The sequence below is a fragment of the Chlamydotis macqueenii genome, chromosome 2 (assembly GCF_036417535.1).
Source record: "Chlamydotis macqueenii isolate bChlMac1 chromosome 2, bChlMac1.mat, whole genome shotgun sequence".
NCBI classification, from domain to species: domain Eukaryota; kingdom Metazoa; phylum Chordata; class Aves; order Otidiformes; family Otididae; genus Chlamydotis; species Chlamydotis macqueenii.
Genome location: NC_141557.1, coordinates 10086475 through 10110448, shown reverse-complemented (window position 1 = coordinate 10110448; position 23974 = coordinate 10086475). Strand labels below are relative to the sequence as shown.

At 37.2% G+C, this 23974-nt stretch overlaps 1 protein-coding gene across 2 annotated transcripts in view; it reads left to right on the top strand.

Moving 5' to 3' along the window:
- The window catches only part of ESYT2 (extended synaptotagmin 2), an 82169-nt gene that overhangs the window by 25975 nt on the left and 32220 nt on the right, over positions 1 to 23974 (top strand). For both annotated transcript variants that reach the window (XM_086741883.1, XM_086741884.1), the window contains exons 2-6: positions 4916 to 4957; positions 5901 to 6035; positions 7263 to 7339; positions 12369 to 12441; positions 13249 to 13338. In XM_086741883.1, the coding sequence (XP_086598009.1) occupies positions 4916 to 4957; positions 5901 to 6035; positions 7263 to 7339; positions 12369 to 12441; positions 13249 to 13338 (417 nt within the window). The remainder of the gene's footprint in view (positions 1 to 4915; positions 4958 to 5900; positions 6036 to 7262; positions 7340 to 12368; positions 12442 to 13248; positions 13339 to 23974) is intronic.

Below are 23974 nucleotides of genomic sequence, written 5' to 3'. Positions count from 1 at the left end.
CTTCTGTGGGATGCTCTCCCTCTCCACTGGTGACACATTAAGAGACTCTGAAGACTAATTGTGATACCCTTTTATATTTTTACATTTAAGCTGGACAAATATGCCTTTCATAGGGATGAGGGTTTTTGTATGTAATTTCAGCTTTCCAAAGTAAGCAGAAGGGATCCATATCTAATATAAGAGAGACTTATGAAATAACTGGAAAACTGTTTTCCTACTTAGTGACATTGTAACTGTATCAAGAAACTTGGTTATATTGTGTGACCTTATAATTAAATTCCTGGTGTAGCCTCTTTGAGATTTTTGTCTGGAGCAACAAATGATTAAACAGTGCAAATAGAAGAACCTGTACGTAAGTAATGCTGACTCAGACAGGTATCTGTTAAAAATGGCTATTATAACACGTTATTTTAAATGTAGTCTAAAATTGAATTCTTTATTCTTGAGGAGGAATAGAAGGGGGAAAAAAAGCCAATACACAGTGGTGTGGAGGTTTTGTTTGCTTTGATTTTTGTTTGTTGATTTGGTGGTTTTTTGTTTGTTTTTAAATCTAAACTGCTTTTATTGTTTCCTTTTCTTACTTTGCTATAATATGCAATTAATGAGAAAGTGATTGGTTTGTAGCAAAAAAAAAAAGGTTTGATTTTATGGACTACTCTGGTCAATAGCAGTAGTTTTGTACTTTCAGTGTAGGTGCCATGTTTGTTGCTTCAGTTCATGTGAATAATACTTGGGGTCAATGTATTGCGTTAATCACAATCGTTAAATAGGAGTTAAATATAACAAAGGTTGACTGATAAATAGCTTTAAGGATGGAGAAGGCTACAAAGATGATTTGAAAAAAGATAAGTGGTTTACAGTGAGAGGATCAGTGAATAATAACAACTACTCTGCAATTTGTATTTTAAAGTAGATTATTAATACGTGTAACTGGTGCAGAGAGCAGTGCACCATTACTTCCAGAAGGGTGTTGTAACTTCGTTCTGTCTGATTTTTCTTGTCAGTGCTTTTTCTAGTGACATTTATTCAGAAATATGAAACCTCCCATATGTGAAAGAAGAATTCTATTTAAAGCAGCAATATTATTGTTTGTGCTTTGAAACTCATGTGATTTCATTTGCTGATTACTGTTTCACAGTTGAAAATTTCCTACCACTCCTTAGTCCATGAGATTTGAGTTTAACGGTTATTGTTCTTTGTCTAGCCTTGTTTCCCTAGAAAGATGCAGATGATCATCTGGGCAGAAAACTGAGTTAATTTAGCCAATATGAATACTGTATATAGAGAGTTCGAATAATAAAATAATTGTGGATAAGAAATATTTCTGCTGTTACTGCTGAAATAGGAGCTTGTTAGTGGTTTTCTTTTGTCCCTGTTTTGTTTTATTATTTTCCAGGACAGAACAAGGAACTGCATTCCTTGGGCTTTTTCTGGTATTTTATTGATCATTACAAAAAAAAATAATGTGTTCTGAATTGAGTTTTTGGGAGTGCAGGATCTGGACACATCAGAAATAGGAAGTAAACATGAGAGTTGTTTAGAGCTGAGCACAAGCAGTAGTGTGAGAAAGCTAAATCATATATTTTTAATGTGCGGAAATGCTTCTTTTGAGCACTTCCAAGTATTTCACAGTATAACTTTTAATATTAGAACATTCCTGGAACATGTAATATTATGTTTTTGGTGTTGAACATGGTTGTTAGGGTATTTCTTGCAACAGTTCTCCCTAGTTATACTTTCCTTTGAATAATGAATAACTACACCGAGTGGCTGAAATGACACAGTACTTAACCAAACCTGCATGAGTAATTTAATAACAGAAATGAAGTGGAAAATGCTTTTAGTCTTTGACTGTCTTTGCTGAAATCTTGGCTTCTGCCAAGATACGATGTTCCCATTAATATTAGTCTCATAAAGCAGGCTAAAAATGTGTGGAATTAATAGACTGAGAAAGGTTTATGCCTTGTTTTCAGCCTATCTGGTTGTGAAGCATCTAAAGACTAAATAAAGCTCAACCTTTGATTCAAGGTTGACTGGATTAAAAATTTCCGAATCTTGAAGATGGCAGATTGTATTTTCTTCTCTCTGGTTTTGATTTCAGAATAGACAGTGAATACAACTGAATTATGGTTAAAAGTGGAGCAAGTGGAAAACCAAGGATGGAAAAGGGATGAGAAGCAGGAATGGAAGATGTAATTAATTACATTATTTGTTTTCTGTTAATAAGTGCAACTGTAGAAGTAAACTAGCCTTATATAATTAAGTGTTGACCTAGTACTAACTCAAATAACGGTAGGAGCATGATAGGTGTGCCACAGTAAAGGAGAAGTAATTCTTAAATCTCTGGAAAAATTAAGAACCATGTCCTGTTAAGCAAGGTTGTAAAGTCTGTAGAGTAGATAAAATTCAAAATTAATAAGTTAGCATGTACAGCTAGATACTAGGCTTTGTGGCCTTTTAGTTGTTTCCCACCCTATCTCAGGTGATTGTGCGTAATTTGGGACTGAATGTGAAGGGTGCTTGGCAGGTGCAAGAGAGAGATGCTACCCATTGTATTCCAGTCAGATTTATTGACTGTCAGCCGCGTGCGTAGCGCAGGGAACATGACCTATGCCTTGGGGAGGGGAAGTTGGATTACTCTGTGGAGGAAGACTAATTTCATCTGGCCTGAGATTATATCTAGAATGGGAAGTCTTTCTCAGTCTAGTGTGGCTCTCCTGTTCATGTCAGCTGGATACTTGTATAAAAGATTAAAAATGAATTTTGAACGTGGTAACTCTGTTATGTCTTGTGTTATTCACAGCAGACAGGTTTACTTTTGGTGTTCTCATGGATTTTCTTTTTTTTTTTTTTTTTTTTTTCCTCATTTATGTGTTTAAGTTGTTGTTTCTTCTTAATTTATTTTGTTGCTGTTCTTTCCAATGTGTTCTCCCCTGTGTTGAACAGCTCTTGAGTTCCCACCCTGTGAACATCACTGATTGCTCTGCTAAGCAAATCAGAATGAAATATTCATGTTGATCCAACATCCTACTTAAGAGATAAGTAATTATAGAGAATTAGCACATTTTCGGTTTGCAGATTCAGAAGGCAAATATTTTAGGAAAAAGCTGAAAAAGTTACTTATTAGCATTAGGGTTAACATAGCATGCATTCTTTTTGTTCCTTTCACTTTTTGACAACTGGAAGCAACTTGAGAACCCTGCAGACAACAATTGCATGTAAACTCTGTTCAGCTATAAATTAATGTACGTGCAGTAACTGCTTGTGTTGTTACAAGTGCAAAAAAAAAAAAAAGAGTATTTTTTGGTTTTTTTAAGAAACAAATCTCCATCCACCCCTCTAAATACAGACTTCTGACATTCTACCCACCATAATTTTCTAGGAAATTGATTCTAAATAAATAAAATGTAATAATATGGTTCCAAAACTGCTCCATCTGTTATTAATAATTCTATTTTTTTAATTCACTAAGTAAAATAAATCCGACTGAATGTTTTTGTTACAGTCAAGCAGATCGTCAGTCGTTCTTGTGCTACTTGTAATGGTTTTGATAGATATGTGATATGCTTGAAGAAAGTAATTTGAAAAAGATGCCAAGAGCTTCTCTTTTGACGGTGGAAGACAGCAGTAGTTGTAATTCTTTAAGAATCTGTAAAATGTACGACTTAGTTGTGAACCTGGGAATGTTGAGAGACAAGCAGACCGGAGAAATAACTGACAATATTGATTACGTTGTAGGAGCCAGTCCTCCAGCATAGCTAAAACATGGGTGCTTAGATGGAATTAAGGACTTCTCTGAAGGTAACTTGAGTATATTCAAGAATATGATAGTGCTGATTGTTAATGGAAGAATTTAATAAAAACTAGACAAATCATTAAGGAGGTTTGCTTTCAAATCCAGCTTGGTGAAAATACAGTTTAAAAAGTTTGTATTTTACTGACTGTTCACATTTGGGATATTATGCATAATAGAAATAACCAGTAGGCACTGCTGTTAAAAGCAGTGGTACAAGCTGTTATGCTATGAAGAGATTAAAACTTCGCAATTCAGTTGAGACATTGCTTCACGAAAGTCAGTATATGTAGGTCACGGATTTTTAGTGTGTTCAAAGGCGCTTTGTGTTTCAGAAGCGTGATCTGCATCTCGTTGTAGAAGCTGTTAGTTTCTAAAGAAATGTTTCTAGGAAACTCTGCTTCTGCTGAACTGCTTCAGGTTTGGTGGTTTTTGTTTTGTGTATGTGTGTAAGATGTAAAGCTACTAACCACGCTCTCCTACGCTGTCTAGAAAACTGCATCTGTTCTTCCAGCGTTTGATTGGTGTTTTCCTGTTGTGATGGGTACTTTTCATCTCGTGTATATACTGTCATCCTTCTGTCTCTTACTGGTTTCTACAGTTGTTTAAGGAAAGAAAGCACTACAAGTACCTTTTGGAGGGCTGTTGGCGGAGCTTAAATCCATATTCCTGAGCTTCAGCTTCACTGCTTAAACATTTCTAGCTGTGATTTATTGATATTGCAAAAGATCTGGCAGGAGTGAAAGGATGTAGAAGTGCAGTCAGAGCTCTGGCAGTTGTGTGTCGTGTCAAGAGACATAGTAAAGGTAAATTTGGTTGACACTAGCTATGTCAGCTATGCTTATTATTTTCTTTTAGTTTGTTTATGGTGTTAAAGCAATAGTTTATTCCAGATGTCAATATTAAATATATGCTTGGAGTTGTATTTATATAGTTCAGAAATGAGTTTGTATTTTATCTGCTTGAGTTCTACTCCTGTCAAGAATGTTAACTATGTTGTTCACTGTATACATTACTCACAGGGAGATCCCTAAGATTTCCTGTATGATAAATGACTGGACATGATAAACTAAAAAGTATTTTGTATTTGCATTAATTTTTTTGTTTGCTTTTTTTTTTTAGGTCCATTTTCCAGACACAGAGAGGGCAGAATGGCTGAACAAGGTAAGGGTAGTCATTAGTATCGCTTCCAAATGAGGAGGGGAAGGAAGGAAATCTGTGATTAAAAAAAAAAAATTATGAGGCAAGGGTCTGAGAACAGAGTAGTTTTGATTTTCAGTGCTTTTTATACATTTTGAAGCTTCTGGTGGTTGATCCAGTTATTTGCAAGAAAGATTAAATCTATTTTCATGGTCTTGAAATTGTGAGTTTTGGAGAACGACTTTAAGTGGCATTAAAGTAATGACAGCTATAATTGTGTGGAAGTCATAGCAGCTGTAAACAGTCTTTTATGTTCTGCTTGTCTGGGACACTTTCCAGTTACTGTAGGTTCCTGACCTACAATCTAAAAATAAATCAGTTTTGCAGTTTTGATTTGCATGTGTGGTAACGTGAGATATAGATCTATGTAGCTTGGGTTTTTTTAAAATATTTTTCATTCAAAGAGCACAGAAGAATATGAGTTAATTAGAAAACAGTGAGAAAACATGAACAATATAGAATTTTCAGATATGACACTAAAATGCTGTATTTTTTATGGTTATAAACCTTACACATGTATTTAAGAAATGCACTTGACCAATTTTTTCTTATTCTTCTCTTTACATGCTAATAAACTTAACCATCTTCACCCTTCTCCGCAGCATTATCAGTGTTGAATGCATATGCATTCATGGGATAAAAGAAGAAAATTTTTTATATTATTTTTCTCCTCCTCCAGTGCTTTAGATTTGTGCAAATGTATACAACACAAAAATCGAGAATTGCAGAAAGCTTTCCTGTGTGTAAAAAGGAATCAGTTCTTAATGTCTGTAATGAACCGTATAGAAAACTTGTATGTTTAAAACTTTGTACAAAATTTCTTACATATGCCTTAAAGAATACTTTTTAGTTATGTGTGAAGTTGTGTTCCATGTAGTTGGAATTTTTTTTTTTTTCCTTCCCTTAGACTGTAAAACAGATGTGGCCTTTTATTTGCCAATTTATTGAGAAACTCTTCCGGGAGACCATAGAACCAGCAGTAAGAGGAGCAAACAACCACCTCAGTACCTTCAGTTTTACAAAGATTGATATTGGTCATCAGGTCAGTGTTTGGTGAAGGTTTTCTAAGCGGCTCTGTCTTATAGACTATTTTCATGTAACCTATTTAAACCTACATGGAACTATTTCTCGATGACACTTGGTGGTAAGCGTAACTTTGGTTTCTGTGTTAACATTAAAATGAAAATGTGTGTGGCTTTTTTAGCAGAGGTTTCTTTCTGTCTGCTTCAGAAATTTGCCTGAGGATTCAGGGAAAAATCAAAATATAGTAACTACTCATCATGTGAAGAGCTCATAGCAACATGATGTTAGAACTGTCCATGTAGTGCTTTATGTTAAGTGAGCAGGGGCTTAACACCCTCACTTTTAAGCCTTACTAATTTTAAGTAGGGTTTAAATTAGCTTCCACACCTCTGTATGCTTCTGCAGGTGAACAGAGTTACTCAAACATGGGAAACAGCTATTCTTACTTTATATTGCAGCCTTGGTTGAGTTGCAGCTTGTGAGCTGCGCAGCCCCAAAATCATTGGGAGTCTGACAGCAGTGAGATTTGTATTTTACTTATATTAATAAAAACATGTAAATAGAAATATGGCAATTTTTCCGTAAAGGAAAAACTCAAAATCTGACAGGAAGTGGTGCTAAATAAGGTCATTGATCATCCTTTACCACCTAGTATTGGATGAACATCTGAGTCTTGGGAAGGTTTGGTTGATATGTGTTGTTCCTGTGTGACTGACAAAGAGAGAGAGAGCACACTGAGTGTTTTAGAGAGAGATCGCAGAGTGGTATACATCAGCTTTTTGTGGGAATCCATTCCACATTCCATTCCATCCATTCCAAATAAATTCTACTTAAGGCAACTATATTTTTGTGAATTAAATTTAGCTTCTAGTTCTAGTTGCACAGGAAAGAATGCTTTATCTGGGAGTGTTAGACGTATACTAGTACAGAGAAAAGAGATGTTTATTAGCAGGAAAGGGAAAGCCTGATATTGAATCTTTGGCAGATTTTGAAATCTGGTGGTCTAAACCCAGGGTAATTGCAAGAAGGGTTGTGATTGAGTGGATCTTAGCAGGGTAATTTTCACCCTTGCAATAACATTTTGAGCTATATTGGTAGCTTTGTTTCAGACCTTTTAATATTGCTAGCTGTAAATTCTTAAATTTAGAAATGAATGTGCATATATTCACCTTTATTTCACAGTTAAGAGTTTAATATGGTATAGTTCACTAGAAGGATCCAACTTCTACTTGCTTCATTGTTTCAGCCTCTACGGATAAATGGTGTAAAAGTGTACACCGAAAATGTGGACAAAAGGCAGATAATCTTGGATCTTCAAATCAGGTAAACTTTATTATCATTTTACAATGATGCCCATGCTTTAGAATATATGCTTTTTTTTGTTTTATTTGGCAGTTATGTTGGCCTGAAAGGAGAAGAATTGCTTCATTACACGGACGTAGTTAGTTCTAATTGCATATAGATGCAGGAAGGAAATGCATGCTGTAAATAGCATTTATGTGAGGGAAATAGTATATCAGCTCTGTGTGACTGCATCGTTAAAGTAATGTTGGTTAATAAAAAAGTACTTTCCAAAGCTGAAGCACTATCTTTGATTGTTTGGGGTTTTGTTTTTGTTTTTCCTAATATATTGAAACTTTGCCATGAAGTCTAGTCTAGCCTAAAACTTAGGATAGAAGATGTTTGGGTTTTTTTTCCTTTTCTCAGTTAGTTAAATTTTTAAATAAACACAATATTAGAAAAAGAGAATGATAGCTACCGAAGTACTTGTATTCATGCCACTAACTAAAGTAAATCTATGTATTATTTAATGCCAGAGTGACTGTGCTTTGCTGCTTCAGGTTTCCTTGCCCTTTCATCATGACCTCTTTTATATAGGTTTATAAATAGATCTTCCCAGCATTTGCCAAAGTCTTTCTCAACACAATTTGCAGTTACAGAGTTTTTTGAAAGTTCAGTCAGTGAACCCAGGCATGTTTTTATATTTGACAATCATAGGTAAGTTTTACAGTGACTACTTTTGCCTGTTTGTAGCTTGTGGAAAGGCCAGATTTATCAGTCACTGATGATCCAGCAAAGAGCAGCGCTCTGTGTTTCTTGCTGCTTCCCTGGCAGCAACCAGAAGTGTTACTTCCCAGGCCTCTCAGCTTCTCTTTTTCAGAGTCGCTTCTAAAGTTTGAACTTGGTTTTTTCTTAATTTTGAGTTATTTATCTAAATCCCAGCTATGTTGAAACTGTACTGCTTCGTCAAAGCTGAGCCCTGGAGTGATGAGAGAAGATGCTACTGCATCCTTTCCTGGGTTTCAGAGGGGAGTGCGGGCTGTGTCTGTGAGCAGGGCCCAATCTTTATTGAATTGAATAACTTCATTTCTGTAAGAAAAAGACAGCTATCCAAATCAGGGATTGCTGCTTATTGACAGAATACAGCTTGTTTCACTGTTAGCCCTAATGGAGAAATTTTCCTTAGTTCTCTCTTTGTTGCCACTTCGATAGCAGTTGGTGAGAACAGCCCTTTAGACATAAGCCCTGGGAAACCAAATTTGCCAACTGCAATGGACACAGTGCAAATAAATTGGTTTTGAGAGTTTTGAGAATTATTTCCACAGGAGGAGAAGGTAAATCTAGTGTTTCTATTTTTCTTTTTTGTTCTCCTGCTCATCTTCATGAAGTAGGTTGGGACAGATAAATGTGAAAAGGACAAGGGATTTGTACAAAAATTTCAGGAATAATGTCCTCTTACCTAGACCCGAAGGAATCTTTACCCATATGTCTCATTGCATTACATTGCAACCTACTTAGAGAAGTGATAACAGCCAGAGTAGAATCCAGTTTAAAGGCTGAAATAAATTCCTGGAAGTGGTTTAAATAACAGTGATAGTGCTGCGTCAGTTGGGTGCCCATTTACCTTGCTGTTTCACCATTGTGGCTTCCTTTAGCCCTTTCTGCCATCGGTTGCTCATGACAGGATATATACATTTGCTTTGAACCTTCTATTCAGGACATTTAAGTAGCTTCAGTGTGTCTCCAGAGCACTATTTCAGTATTTCTTGCATCTTTCTTGAGTTTTTGTTTTGTTTTGTTTTGCTTTTAAGTTTAATTGCAAAAGGGATGTGTTTTGTTCTAGTTTTTTATTGTTTCTGCAAGGATATCGCATGTGTTATACTAATTGGTTCAGAATGTTTTCCAGAACCTTTTGAAACGGGACCTATGCATTGCTCAGGATCCAGTTAAGAACTTTACTCTTGTAAGAAGCTTGACAAGCTAATCCACAAAGCAGTCACTGGAAAATGTATTTAAAGATTGAATTTCAGGACCACGTTTGCAAAGGGAACACTTTACCTTTCTCTTACTTACTTTAGCTTTATGCTCAAAAGTTGTCAAAACTCATGTTACGATTTAAAACCCTAGTTTCTGGTGACAAATATTTTAACTACTTAAGCAAATGAAGATAAAGTCTAAATAAATTGTTAATAAATAGAAATCTTACATTTGCTGAAGTGCGTGAGTGTAGTAAACACTTGGAGAAAATCAAAAGGTTATGGATCAAGAGAAAAAAAGATAAACTCTGACAAATTACATGTGAACTGTAGCAAAGAAAGCCAAAAAATATTGAGATTGAGGAAATACTTGTTAATAGCATACAACTGTTTTTTTTCTCCTTCTTGTGACACAAAGAAATAGAGCCACTAAAAGAAAGTTGTAGGCTACAGATTTAAACACACAGAAGTATTTTTTTTCTTCCTGTAACATACTTGAATGAAGAAACTCGCTACCATTGGCAGAAGACAGATGTAAAAATGGGGTCAAAAGACCTTCTAAGGACCTTCTGAAAAATAATGAAGATAGTCCAAAGTACAGAATCACAGTTCATTGTAATCTGGGAAATATGTTTGTCCTATTCTTTGTTTGTTTGGGTTTTTTTACTCAGTATCTTCTGTAGGATACTGTGACTGTGCTTCTCCTGTGATTCAGTACAGCTGGTGTGAGACAAGACTGTCCTCATTAAATTATAATCTGTCTCAGTGATCTGTACATTACAGGGGTTATAAGTATTTCTGGGATATTATGATCTGAATGTTTAGAATTTGCTTACTAGGTGAGCTTTCAAGTTGTATGTTATGTTACAGTGGAGTTCTGTACGGCATTGACTGTTAATGGACCCAGCCAAATATCTTAGGGGATAAAACTGTGTTTAACTTTATTATAAAGTTAAAAGTTGTTGGCTTATTACCCTGAGATTCAGTTTGTTAGTATTTTTACTTCAATTTGTCATCATGTTACTATGGATTTTCACAGGAGCATACTGCTTCCCAGATCCATAACACAGATAGTTCTGATGCTACAGAGTGCCAAGGTTGAGGTTTCAGTTGCAGGTTCTAATTGACCTTGCTCCTCCGTGTCATGTTGTTATGCAATTATATATGTGTGTGTGTGTATTTTTGTATGTATCTACTATCTCTATATATAGTTTGATAGGTAAAAATAGAAATGACACTGTTTTAAATTGTGTATTTAAAATTATATACCTATTTTTAAACTGTACAGTCACACTACGTTCTTTCCAGGGAAAGCAATGATCACCTTCCTTTCACACAGACCCCTGTCATGTTCTTGTCCTTCCAGTTCCCCAAACTGGTCAATGTACCAAAATGATTCTACATAGTGTTATCTTTTGAATAATCTGAAATAAATTCCAGTGTTGGATATTTACAAGAATGTCTCGGTACTACTGTTTACTGCTGTTTAAGGGATTGATAAGATTTGCATTTGCTTGAAATGCCATAGACAGCGCTGTCACACACAGAGTGCAGGAGGTTATGGATGGTTTGAATAACGAATATCCCAAATGCAGCAATTTTCACCTTCATTTTCTTTTGATAGTACCTTGTGGCCATCAGTTGTTAGCGGGGAGGGGGCTGGGGTCCTGCTTTTACTGTGCGAGTAATTTACTTTATGTTGACTTGATCCTAAAATGGCCCCATGAGGAAAGCAACTCCATTTTGTTTATGATTTCCCAGACATTTCTGTAATGAGATTCCATCAGACTCCTAAACACAGCTGAACAGTTTTTCACTGTGCAGGCCGGGTCTGAGAAACCTAACGTGAGGAAGCCTGGGCTCTGCTGCAGAATCTGGAACAGGATGCTCTGTAGAGGAAACACTTTTTTTTTTTTTTTCCTTCCCTCTCGGTGTCTAGCTTTAAGCTGCCTCATCTCCTCCCCACTTAGTTCCTTCATCCATTTTCTTTAACTGGACAGTCTATTCAGAAAGCTCTTCAGATATCGTTTGTCCTTTCATTATAACCCAGTCTGCTTGTCCAACCAGTCTCTCCCTAGATGTAGCTTGGTATCCAGCTGTTTGGTTTTTGGTTTTAGCTCTCATTCTGTAGAATCATTGACCAATTCCCTTGCTAAATCAGTCTCAAACTTTCTTCCTAAATTCCTTGAGAGTCAGAATTAGTTTGTTTTCAGATTCAGCGTCACTCGCAGCAGCAGCAGTTCTTGGAAAAGATCTGCTCAACTCTGCTGGTGCATGCTTGACCTGCATGGAACTTCAGGAAGAGCAGCTGCTAAAATCTGAGACTGAGTTGTATGCAAATAATCTTTTAGCCTTATAGCATGGGCAGAATAGATGGGGCTTGTTTTACCATCTTCTACAAATCTCTCTCTGAGATACAGGGGAGCACCTGCAAAATTTCAAGCCCTTGACAGCGCATCCCATTTTTGGGGACATAAGAGCTGTTCAGGGAAAAACTTTTAATATCTTGTTTTCTGTTCTGCTTCCTGACATCTCGCTCCCTTCAGAAAGGATTTAACTGTTTTTGGCTTAAACCTTGCTGAGTGGAACATCCAGCTCAGCATGCCTGGCTTATTGAATTTCTAAATATGACTGGTTTTGCAAGTCTCTGAATATTTCAGACAAATTTGATTTTTAGCAAAATAACCGTCTCTGTCTAGTGCTTGTCATTATTATATCAGATGAGAGTGGATTTGGGTACATAGACCTGTGTAGAGCTTTCCTGAAATGAAGTGTGAATTCTGTGTCTGTTATTTCCCAAAAGTAAGGCCACTTGTGTGTTTTCTCTTATGTATGCTTCTGGAGATGATAACATACCTCTGTGCTAATTTGAATGATTTTTATGACAGTGATGAAGGGGAAGTTGAAGTTTTGAAGGGAATATAATTTTTTAACAATCTTGACTTTGTTTATGTTGTAATGTTTTAACATGCTTTTTTTTTTTTGTGTATAAACTGAGATACAAAATATATTGTCATGACAGTGCAAAACAGAACCAACAGTGTATTGCAGTTTAGTCCATAAAAATGAAATGTATGATTTTTTTTTTGTTTTAGTTTTGTTGGAAACTGTGAAATCGATTTGGAGATCAAGAGATACTTCTGCAGAGCTGGAGTGAAAAGTATACAGGTGAAATTCATTTTTTTTTTTCCTTTTGATTTTGATAACGAGTCATCACTGAATCATTATTTTCTGATGAAATAGCTTATGAGAACCACTAATTGTGTATTTTGTTGCTTACTATTTTTTTCTCAGTTGCATAATATTGATATTGCCTAATATTTTCAGTAATATGACTTAGCTGAAAGGGTAAATTCCTTTCAGATGTAGAATTGTTTTAAATGTGTAATGTTTCCTACTGGAAAAGGTGGAGATAAGTTTCACATGAAGGCAATGTTCCTGTGATGTGTAGGTTCGTAAAGGGAGCATGGAGCTTAGTTTTATTTATTATTTCAGTGTTAGATACAATTGTTAGTTTAGATGCATTTATTATTGGTAGCCTTACCTTCTGATATTGTTTCTCAAATTTCCTTAACTTTCTGATAAGACCTCTCTTTCTAATGAGGAAAAATAGTATGGGGTTTTTTTTGTGTGTGTGAGTGTCTTGACATACCTATAAATGTTTACGTACTTTTGTTTTAGTATCTGTGGATGCCATTATATTGGTTTGTGCCACATTTGTTTACATTGAGCTGTATAATCTACTTCATATTTTTATCAAAATTACCACTAACGCAGCACAACATCATGTAGATGAATGTAACTATTTAGTGTCCATGTTAAATTTTTTTTGGATGACACATAAAGCTATATATATAAAATTCTTCCATAATCAAGAATTTAATGAATTAGAAGTGAGCGTTGCCAGTGAATAAATTTCATTTAAAACTTGAACTAATGTCAATTCCATTGCCTGTTTTTCCTCTCCTTCGTCAGATCCATGGCACTATGAGGGTTATCCTGGAACCACTGATTGGAGACATGCCCCTAATTGGAGCACTGTCCCTTTTTTTCCTTAGGAAACCTGTAAGTACTTTTATCTCTCTTTCTAATCTTTTTAGAGTGCTGATGACTAATCAGAAAACAGTGGAGCAAGAATTACGCAGCAAAAGGAAAGAATTTGGGAAATCACTACCATTTAGTTGAACTCTCCCAGAAAAATAGCAGACAAATATTATGACTACTAGAAGAAACCAAGATGAATAATAATTACCTTGGAATTATGAAGAGTGTTTTTTCAAAGCTGTCAAATTTTTCTTACAAGTCTTCTGGATGAGGGAAGATCAATAGATAACCATGTAGGTTGGTTGTAAAAAAGTTATTATTGCATTTCTCCTGACAGTCTGCAGGTGACCGTGGTCTAAATTAAAATTCCACAAGATCTGTGCAGGGTTGTTTTGAAAACCGTGTTGGTGTTACTACAAATTACAATCAGAATGAGTGTATTGAGATTGCCCACTATGATGATTGAAATTTTTATCCTAGGTAGCAGGTGGGCAATTTCTGTTACATTTACCAATGATTCAAGTATAAGAATGGGTGAAGCACAGAGTGAGGTGGAATTGGAATTCAAAACACTCATAACAGTAGCAGAAGTTGGAGGGAGAGCAAGTGTCATGTAATTAAATTGGAATATGTGCTAGGCCAAAGTGCACATTTGGGTAGGAATGACAGCGAAACAAAGGTAAGCCAATAAAGTCTTGCTGGTATGAAAATTGTCACTAGCCTGGCATGTGTAAACAAGAGGATAGCCCACAAGATCCTTTTGGTTTTAGGTCCAACACTTCAACAAAGATACTGACGAGGTTGAGAATGTCCAAAGGAAGGAGATGAGAGTAAACTTGACACTCAAGGACAGACCGAATGGATGGGAATTGTTTAGTTTAGAGAAGACCTAGGAGAACATGTTCTTCAAAAATGTGAAAGGCTCTTCCAGAAAAGAAACACGCAATCTATTCTACATGTTCATGGTGGATAGGATAACAAATAATTGCAGCGAAGAAGATTCAGGCTAGAGAAGGGGAGAGAGGGAAGGCCTGAATGGTAGCGGTAGTGAAGCACTGCAATAGGCTGCCTGGAGACACTGTGAATCTCTGTCACTGATGTCTCTTTAGAAGAGATTGGACCTGCATCCATTAGGACTGATGTAAGTATAGCTCTTCCAGAACCATTCACACAGGCCCTTGAGGATGTATGCAACCTAGTGAGTCTTGTGGAAGGTGAGATCCTGGGCATTCCAACTGACATTGCCTCGAAGGGCTGATCATGAATTAATAAGAGTCAAAATACTTCTTAGTAATTAAAAAAGGTTTTAATTTTAAGTAACATAGTATGTACAGACTGAAATGACTTCCAAGGTATTTGTATGGGATTCTTCTACGTTTTACCACCTTTTTTTGTAGAAGTAACTGATTTCTTTATCTAAATGAAACTTGATATACTTTAGGAATCTTTCCTAGGGTTCCCTGTTCTTTACTGCCCAAAAAACAATGAAAGAAATTTTTTGGCTCAGCCAATGTCAATTTGTATCATGGAGTCTGCTACCAAAATGATATGCATCCTTGCGGGATTCAATAACGCTGTAGTCATTCCAGACATATTTAAATTCTATTGAATTAAGAGAATTAAAGATAATGATTTTTAGCTCACTGAAGAGGAAGAAAGCTTCTGCTTCTGAGTAATTGGAACAAAATGAGTTAAGGAAAGTTTTCTGAGGCCACAAACTTATCTGAATTATGGCCTGTCACAAATTACCTGATAATTACTTTTCATGAGAAGCTGTGTTTTATATGACTGTCTTGCCTTTTCATGCTGAACTTAAATATGCTCTCTGAAAATACAGTAAGTGTGAACTTTGAAACTAATCTAGTTTTTGAAAGCTGGGAACCTGGGTGGTGTAGTCATACAACTTCAGTTCAACACTTTACATTAAAATGATAGATGTGTATCATTGAAGTTTGCACTAAGATAAGACTCAATAAACAGTGGATTGTTGCACCTTGGAGTGATTGTTTCTCTACAAAAGCTGTAGTCTAACTCTTACAGGTAACATTGGCTGACAAGCACCAGTATGTCCGTGGGTAACTTGGTGCAGCATTGGTAGAAGAACAGAAGATAGATATCAAATGTAATTTTCAGTGTCTGAAAATGAGTAATAAATACTCTATAGTTTTAATTGAATTAAATGTTATAAAATATGACAGTAATTCTAGTCTGGGTTTCGCTACTTCCAGGGAATTTCTTTTTTGATATAAAAATGCATCAAGAAATGTTCACAGATGTTGCAAAGTCCATACAACAATCTTTATTTTAGAAAAATATAAAGGAGAACATAATACACATTGCACACTTGCTGGTGGGAAATTCTCTGTATATGTGTGTGTAAGGCAGTTTCAGTGATTTGAAGTTTAATACTGCCATTGATCTGTAAGAGAGCTTAATAGAAAATGTGAGCATTATGGAAGTTCTTATGCTACATGGACTTCTTTAAAGAAATTAATTATTTCCATCTCTTCTTCTATTGGAAACTTTTGTTTCTTAGATACATTCTAATTAAACAGTGAAATGTGTGGTGTCAAGATTTAACAGTTTTAGACTATGCTAGGTCATAAATAACAAGTATATGAGTTTAGGCACTTTGAAGCAGGCTCAGATTGATCATCTTGGTTTCCTCAGTAGTCTGCAACACCAAAAAGTTGATCTGGTTTTCAAGGTTTGGGGAGTGGGAGTGAATTCTTTACTTCCAACAGCTTTAGAAGGTATGTGGTTGTTTTCTTCTTCAATTAAATCACATTCTTGTAACACAATCCTTTTGAACAAATGTACTATGATAAATTTTTGCTAACTTGTTAAAAAGATAAGTTTGTATGGGTGTTTGTGTGGCCTAGGAAAAACTTACGGTGTCATTTGCCTCATTTGTGTGGCTTATTTAATCTGTCTAGAGAAACCATACGTGCTTGAATAAAGGGAATCTAGACTTAAATCTTAGTAAAACATACAAGAATTTGGAAATGTTTTGTGGATAATTTAGTGATTTAATTTTTTTTCTTTTGGTAAAAGTGAAATAGCTCATGCAAAACTGTTAAAACATCATCGCTCTTATTTGGAAAGAGTTGGGGAAGTACGTCGGGATGAACCAAATTTGGATTTCCACACATTTCTCTGAAGTGAGCCTATAAACATTAGGAGACAGCTGCTTAAGTTTTATCTCATTTTTACCCTCAGATGGAGCAGTATGAGTGCAGGGTGTCTGTTAATCTTTATGGTTATACTAACAAACTAAGCAGGACCATGACAAGGGTTGAACACTGCCTTATGGCAGTCTGCACTGTGTAATTGTTAGCGTACTCTCTGATATTATTTTGCTATTTAGTGCTCTCCCAAACAGTTTACAGACTCAGTAGAGTGCCCAGCTCATTACAGGGATCATCCAATAAACATGTTAAATGCAAACACTCGATTTTAGAGGAGCAGGGAGAAGAGTTTAGCTATGTGGAGACACAGGCTTTACATTTTTTTATCTACAGGAGTGCACTCCTTCTGCAGAAGCCATTCTCCTGGCACGCTGGGTGCTGGAGCTGTGACCTGATGCAGTATGTCTGGACCACTTTCCTGGGGTGCCTCCTGCAACTGCTGCTTCTTTGTTGCTTTCTAGGGGAGAGGTAGGAAACCTGGCAGGGGATAGGGAGAGAAGGATCAGCAGCAGGCGTGCTCTTAAGCAGTTCCTGACACTTCCTCTGTTTCCCAGCATCGTGCTCTGGTAGCATTTGTCCAAACCTTTCATTTCTGGTACTCCCAGATACCTCCCCAGCCAGCTTTTAGCTCTGGTACCTATGCCCAATCCTTTATGTCTTTGATCCACTTGAAATGCCATGCATTTGCGAAGTGCTTAACTCGGACCACTTGCACCTGAGATATTAAACTGAATAGATACCAAATGAAACACCTCTCATTTGTGGTCAGTAGTTTTTTGAACTTTGGGAAAGACCTGGTCCAGAGCAGTTTTGTCTTTACTTCCTCTCCTGTGCCACTGCTTGACTTAGTGGGACAAAAAAGGATGGGAAGTAGACTGGAGTATGAAAATGAAGTCACCCCCACCCCAAAAATATTAAAGTTTTAAAATATTTAAAGTTTAAAGTTAAAATATTTAAAGTTTTTAATCCTCCTTTCATTTAAAAACTAAGCTAGTGGTCAAGGTCTGAGCAAACTTAAGAGTAGATTGTTAAAAAACTGTATCTTTGAATAAAGTTATTCAATAATTTTGACAGTTATACATAGATATTCAGTTTTTTCCAAGCAGACTTCTCTCCCCACTGCAGTGTGTCATCTTGGTGTTTATTTTTCTAACTTCTGTAGAAAAATGTAAAATAATGCTGCTTATAGCAATAACCAAATTCTGCCCTCTTACTAGGGAGCAAGTAGCTTCAGCCAAGGAAAGCTTTTCCTCAGTATTTTTGTTAGAAGAGGAGTTAGTTGGCAGCTAGCATTAGATTTTGTTCTCATATTTTCCAGTCTAAAGTAACTGGCAACAATTCCTCTTGCTCTGTATCATCTGTTTGCTGGCCTTAATGACTATATAAGGTAACACTGCCTAAATTAATAGTTCCAAACATACTTGTTTAATGAGTTTACCAGTCTCCTATTTCTGAGTAATGCATGGAGGTTTTGATGCTGCGAGACTTCTTACTTTATATGAAACTTTTAAAATACTGTATTTTGTTCTTGTTGTTGTGAAGAAGGTACTAAAAACTTCACCAGCTTATAAAATATGTCTAAGTATGTAAGAGATTTCAAGAGAGAGAAATACATGCATTCTGATGTTTTGAAGTAGTCTTTTAGATCTCTGAGCTTCAATGCTAGAGAGAAGTTAGCACTGTGTAAATAGTCAGGATTTGTAAGGTTTTTTGCATTACTTCTCATTGTGTTAACATTATGCGTATTTACCATGTATTCTGCTTCTCTAGGTGTAGTTACCTTTTACTTTTAAAACAAAATATCCCATAGTTAATTATTTTTAATTTTGGTTCAGTTACAGAAGTGTGCTTATAGCTATGTGCTTATAGCTGTACTGCAAATTGGTAATTTTTAAAATTCAGTGGCATACTTAATACTGACAGCATGTCCTAACCCAATCCTTCTCTCTTTTTTTTAAAAAACCTCACAAAACAGACACATGAAAATACCAGTGCTACTGTTCTAAAAAAACAATGGCTGGAAAACAGAATGCCTTCCAGGAAAAGTGGACAACTCTTCCAAAGATCTCATTTTGATATTCACGGTTTTGCCCTCTGCTTTCCAACTTGAGCACTGCTCTCCCTCTGCTCACTTTACAGACTGGTTCTGTCCTGTAGTTTTGATTTATTTAATATTGGTTTAGTTTTATTTATGACTTTGGAAAATTCAGTGCTGGATGTGACTTTCAAAATTATCAGTACTGATCAAAATTAGACTCAAAAGGAGTGCTTGCATCAAGAAGGAGTCCTAGTGACATGACTGGATAAAACCATAAAGTGGTTATGTAGAATGCAGAAGAATGTTGATTTGGTTTGCTTTTAGTTGATCAAAAATGCCTTCAGAACATACGAGCTTTGCTTCAAAACTTTTAAACCTTTTTTAAACGTGTTTGTGAAACAAATGGGTAAATTCTGAAATGTAGGTACTGTTATAGTATTTAAGAATTAGTCTGGTTGCTTATAAAGTGACAGTGATTTGCACTGTTACTTTGTATACTTGTAATTTGCTTACTTTTTTTTTATTTTCAATTTGGATAGCTTATGGGATGTTTTAAGGGCCATCACTGTTTATGCTTCCGCAGTACCCTATTCTTCTCTCCCTATGTCCTCTCATTCAGTGTTAGTGACTTCCTTCTACCAGTGTTGAAACTGCTGCTCCTGAAGAAAGCCAGGTGAGGGACATAAGCTGGCAGAATATTGAATACAACAAGAAGTGACTAGTTTCCTGTCCTTCAGATGTATTTTAGCATCTTGGTCTGGCTCACTAAGCAGTCAGGAGAGTGTCAGTAGTAGTATGAGGGTGGGAACCAAAATGCAGGACTGGTAGAAGGGTAGAAAGCCGTGGAAAGTAGAGGGCGTTGGCTTGAGCTGTGGCTTGGAGTAGTTGACACTATGGAGAATAGCAAGGTGCACTGGATTTTTGTAAGACCAACTGTGATCCTTAACTGGTGACCTTAACTCAAAAACTTGCCTGCTCTGTCTGTTACCCCCACAACTATATATCTTATCTCTGTAGCAATTGTCTCACTGAAATCTTTAGACAGTTACAACTGAGAAACTTACTACTGCTAAACACAGTTTCTGTGCAGAGATGTGCTGTATTTCCTATAGCAATGGTGAAAATCAGTGTGACTTCTACTTCTTATGGTATTGTATAGTCAAGCGTTGTTTGACGGGCTGAGTTTATTATGTGCTTACTGGGGAAATACACTGGATACTGTTACTTATTAAATTATTATAATAATGTTAGCACTTTAGCATTGTAGTGGTAATAGGCTGCGCTCTGCTAACAAACTACTTGTGCTGTGGTTCTGCGTGGCCATTCACAAGTAACAGAAGAGGGCATGTTAGTCCCCTTCTTATAATACATTTCTGAGAAATGCAACTTAGATGGAACTGTGTCATTGTGCCATGTAGCAGAGCTTAAATTTGTGCTGCAGAAATCTTCCACTTCCATAACTTGATTAGCAGGAAGTTTTTCATCAGCAGTTTAAAATACTTTGTGGCTTGTCTTCTGAGAGCTAGTAACGCTTGTGGCAGCCAAATGAAGCCACAAGGTTGGCAGTGTTTAGAAGCTGCCTTTTGTGCTGCTGTGAACTTCAGTTATGGCCCTGTATGTTCTACATTTCAGTACATCAGTACATTCTTTTCCCTTTGTGAAGGCATCTAGGGTGTTGAGAACAGCAAATATGTGAAAATGCTCATCAGTTTTTAGCCTACCTTTTCTAAAAGGCTACGGGGATGTTTATATATTTTGTAAAAACTCTTTCAATGTATGTGTTGCATTAGTTCTCAGTACAGAGCCTTGATAAGACACACATTTATTTGTTTTCAGGGAGGAAACATAATTTGTTTTCACTAATCTGAGCAGAGGAAGAGTTGAAAGAGCTTTGGGTAACATGACACATGTACTACTTCATCGGAAAATGTAACTGGTGTCTGAAATCCCACTCTAGGCCAGCCAGTAAGCGGGCTGGTAAGAGTCTATGCAAGGCATATCAGCTCTCTCAGTTGCAATGTGTTGTGGAAAGACATCACATCGTTTCTGGCTCCTGGCAGAGTTTCACTTGGTGACAAATCCTGAATGCAGTCTTTCCAGTGCCCTGTTAGTTCTGCCACAGAGAACCAGCTGGCATTCCCTGAAGTTAACTAAACTAAGAGAATTATACATTGCTCAAAGTGGTGACAGAGAAGAAAATGATACTGTTAAGCTATTTTGGATATTTATAGGCCAAAACTTTTCTTTAAGTATGGAATTTCTTTTTGTATTCAGGGCCTCATAAAATGATTCATCAGCTGTCAGTCGTGTGCTTGCTCTCTTTTTCTCCATAGGGCTCTTCAGTTTGTTAGCTTGGTGATGTTGCTTGAACTTACTGCAAGAACCGCAGGTTAGGGGGTCATCTTCTCCAGCATGGTAATACCCAAAATGTAGAGTGAAAATCCTTGTTATTTGGCTGAACTATGGCTGGAAAGACTCCCTCCTGCATATCAAGCAATACTGTAGATTTGACTGCTTTCTTCTCTCTCTATGTGAGTTGATCTGCTGTCAGTGCTATTTCCATACTACTGCAGGTATAAGCTTTTTTAAGCCTGAACTTAGTGTTGCTTTTTGTAAAACTCTTATTTTCTTATGTTACAAAAGATGTATCTTATGCTGAAGTCTGATTATGTTTGGAAGCCAAAAGTGCAGACTTGAAACAACCTTATTGAGAGGAATGTGGCGGTGGAGGGAGGAAGAACACCAAAACCAAAGACAAACATGGAAAAAAAAAATAACTTGTTACTAACAGCTGTGGACTAAGATTTATTACTCCTGGGCCTTTCTGCTAGAACTGGAAAGGAAGCACTGTGGTGGGCAAACATGGCAAATCTTGTCTTCAAGGAGGACTTACCTTCAAAGCCCAAATAGTGAAAGCTTAATTTATGCCAGGAGTTGGAAGGCTCATATTCCTTCCAAAACATTTCATTGCTTAAGATTTATTTGCAAAGCTTTTCTAATAATCCTATAAAGTGCTTAGCTTTAGTAATGTTTTTTAATTTCTTAGCTCCAACTTTGAATGGAAAAGGATTTGTCTTTAACATTTCTGAAATTTACCTCTGTCTTTGTATTTATTCCTGTAAAATAAGTGCATGACTAGATGTTTCTGATATTATATGTACTAATTGCATTTCTTGTCTAAATGACCACTCTTAGTAGCCATTTTTCAGTTTCTTTGTGTAATTATTTTTTACATGCTTCGTAGGTTAAGGATTGATGACAAAATTAACTGGTAACCTTATTTTTGAGAAGAGATGTGTAATAATTAAGGTGTTGATGGTCAGGTTGTACCATAGGCACTGCATGTGTTTCATATGCTGTATTCCAACCTTTTGAATGCTTTTTGGTCACATAAATTGAAAATCTTTCAGTTGTTATCTCATAGGATGTTCTTTGGGGTTTTTTTTTTTTTGTGTTGTGGAAGTTAATACTGAAACCACTGTGATATATTTCAGTCTGTTATAGGAGGTTTCTCAATGCTGAATTTCAACATGCATTATATTGCTCAATTAATTTAATTTGGTTAAGTCTGCTTAGGAGACAGAGCAGGGTTTTGCCATCTTAACTGGTGTATGCAATGTACTAATGTTCTGGTTTTATTTAGTGAGGGAGGGCCTAAGGTGGTAGCTTCTGTAGGAAACTGCTAGAAGTTGCTCCCCTTTGTTCAGTGGACTCGGCCGGGCCTAGGGTGGACCTGCTGCTGGCCAAGGCCGAGCCAATTGGTAGCAGAATGTTCCCTGATAACGCCTCTGTGATAACGTATTTAAGAAGGGGAAAACAGAAGAAAAAAAAAAAAGAAGATGTGAAGGAGCTGAGCAGGGGCAGAGGTGCAGAGGGGGAGGCGTGAGCCTTGTGGGCCTTGCAGGCCTCACTCTCTGGCCTCCCGCCGGGCGGCCGACTGGGCCCAACTCGGCCCGGCCCGGCTGCAGGAAGTGGAGAGGAGATGAGATGGATGATGTGAAGAGAACCTGAGAGGCGTCTGCCAGCCTGTTGTGAAGAATTTTTCTTGTGAGAAGAATGGCTGCAGACACCAAGGTCAGTGATGAAGGAGGGGGAGGAGTAATGCTGCTCCTGGCCAAGATTCCCCTGCAGCCCATGGTGAAGACCATGGTGGAGCAGGCTGTGCCCCTGCAGCCCATGGAGGCCCATGGAGGAGCAGAGATCCACCTGCAGCCCGTGGAGGACCCCTGTTGGAGCAGGCGGATGCCTGAAGGAGGCTGTGGCCTGTGGAGGGCCCACCCTGGGACAGCTGTTCTGGAGGGACTGCGCCCCGTGGAAGAGATGACCCAGGCCGGAGCAGTTTCACGAAGGACTGTGGCCCGTGGGAGGGACCCCACGATGGAGCAGGGGAGGAATGCGAGGAGTTCTTCCCCCAACGATGAAGCAGCAGGGTAAAACAATGTGTAATGAACTGACCACAACCCCCATTCCCTCTTCCCCTCTGTGCTGCTGGGCAGGGGGAGGGAGGTAGTAGAGATAATGTTAAGCCTGGGAAGAGGGAGGGGTGGGGGGAGTTTATCTTGTTCTTTGTCTCATTATCCTGCTGTTTTTAGTAATAAATGAATAGTTTTCGCCAAGTTGAGTCTGTTTTGCCCGTAACGGTAACACTAATGATCCTGTCCTTATCTCAAACCTCGAGCTTTTTTCCCTTATATTGTCTCCCCCTATTCTCTCAGAGAGTGGGGGGAGCAAGAGAGAAGCTGCGTAGTCTGGCCCTAACTGAGGCTGCAGTATGACAACTAAACAAAGCATGAAAAAATAAAAAGGAAATGCAAATACTTTCTAATTTTCTATGCATTCTGAAAACATCATTATGTAAAACTGTTGGTTGTAGTTTATCCCCACTTGGGACCAAGCTACACAGTCTCTCACTCACTCCCCCCACCCTCTGAGAGAATAGGGGGAGACAATATAAGGGAAAAAAAAAAGGCTCGAGGTTTGAGATAAGACAGGGAGAGATCCTTCAAGTTACCATTACGGGCAAAACAGACTCGACTTGGGGAAAATTATTTATTTATTATTATTATTAATAAAACAAAAAGCAGGATATGAGGAAGATAACAAAAACAATTTTCCCATACCCCTCCCTCTTCCCAGGCTTAACTTAATTTCAATTATCTCTACCTCCTGCCCATATTATGCATTTCAAGTACAATACTTTTTCTTGTATAAGGTAGGTTAGCCTTGTCTCACTAACAATAATCCCGCTAGTACTCTAAAGTAAAGTGGGCAAAACTAGTTTGAAATGAGATATCTTGAAAAAGACATTGAATACAAAATGGTACTGTAGCCAATGATATCTTCATGCTTTCACCTGAAGAATGGTGGTCAGCAGTCTCTCTACCGGGCTCTGTATGGTCTCTGTACAACTACTACTGGTAGTATTTTTCAC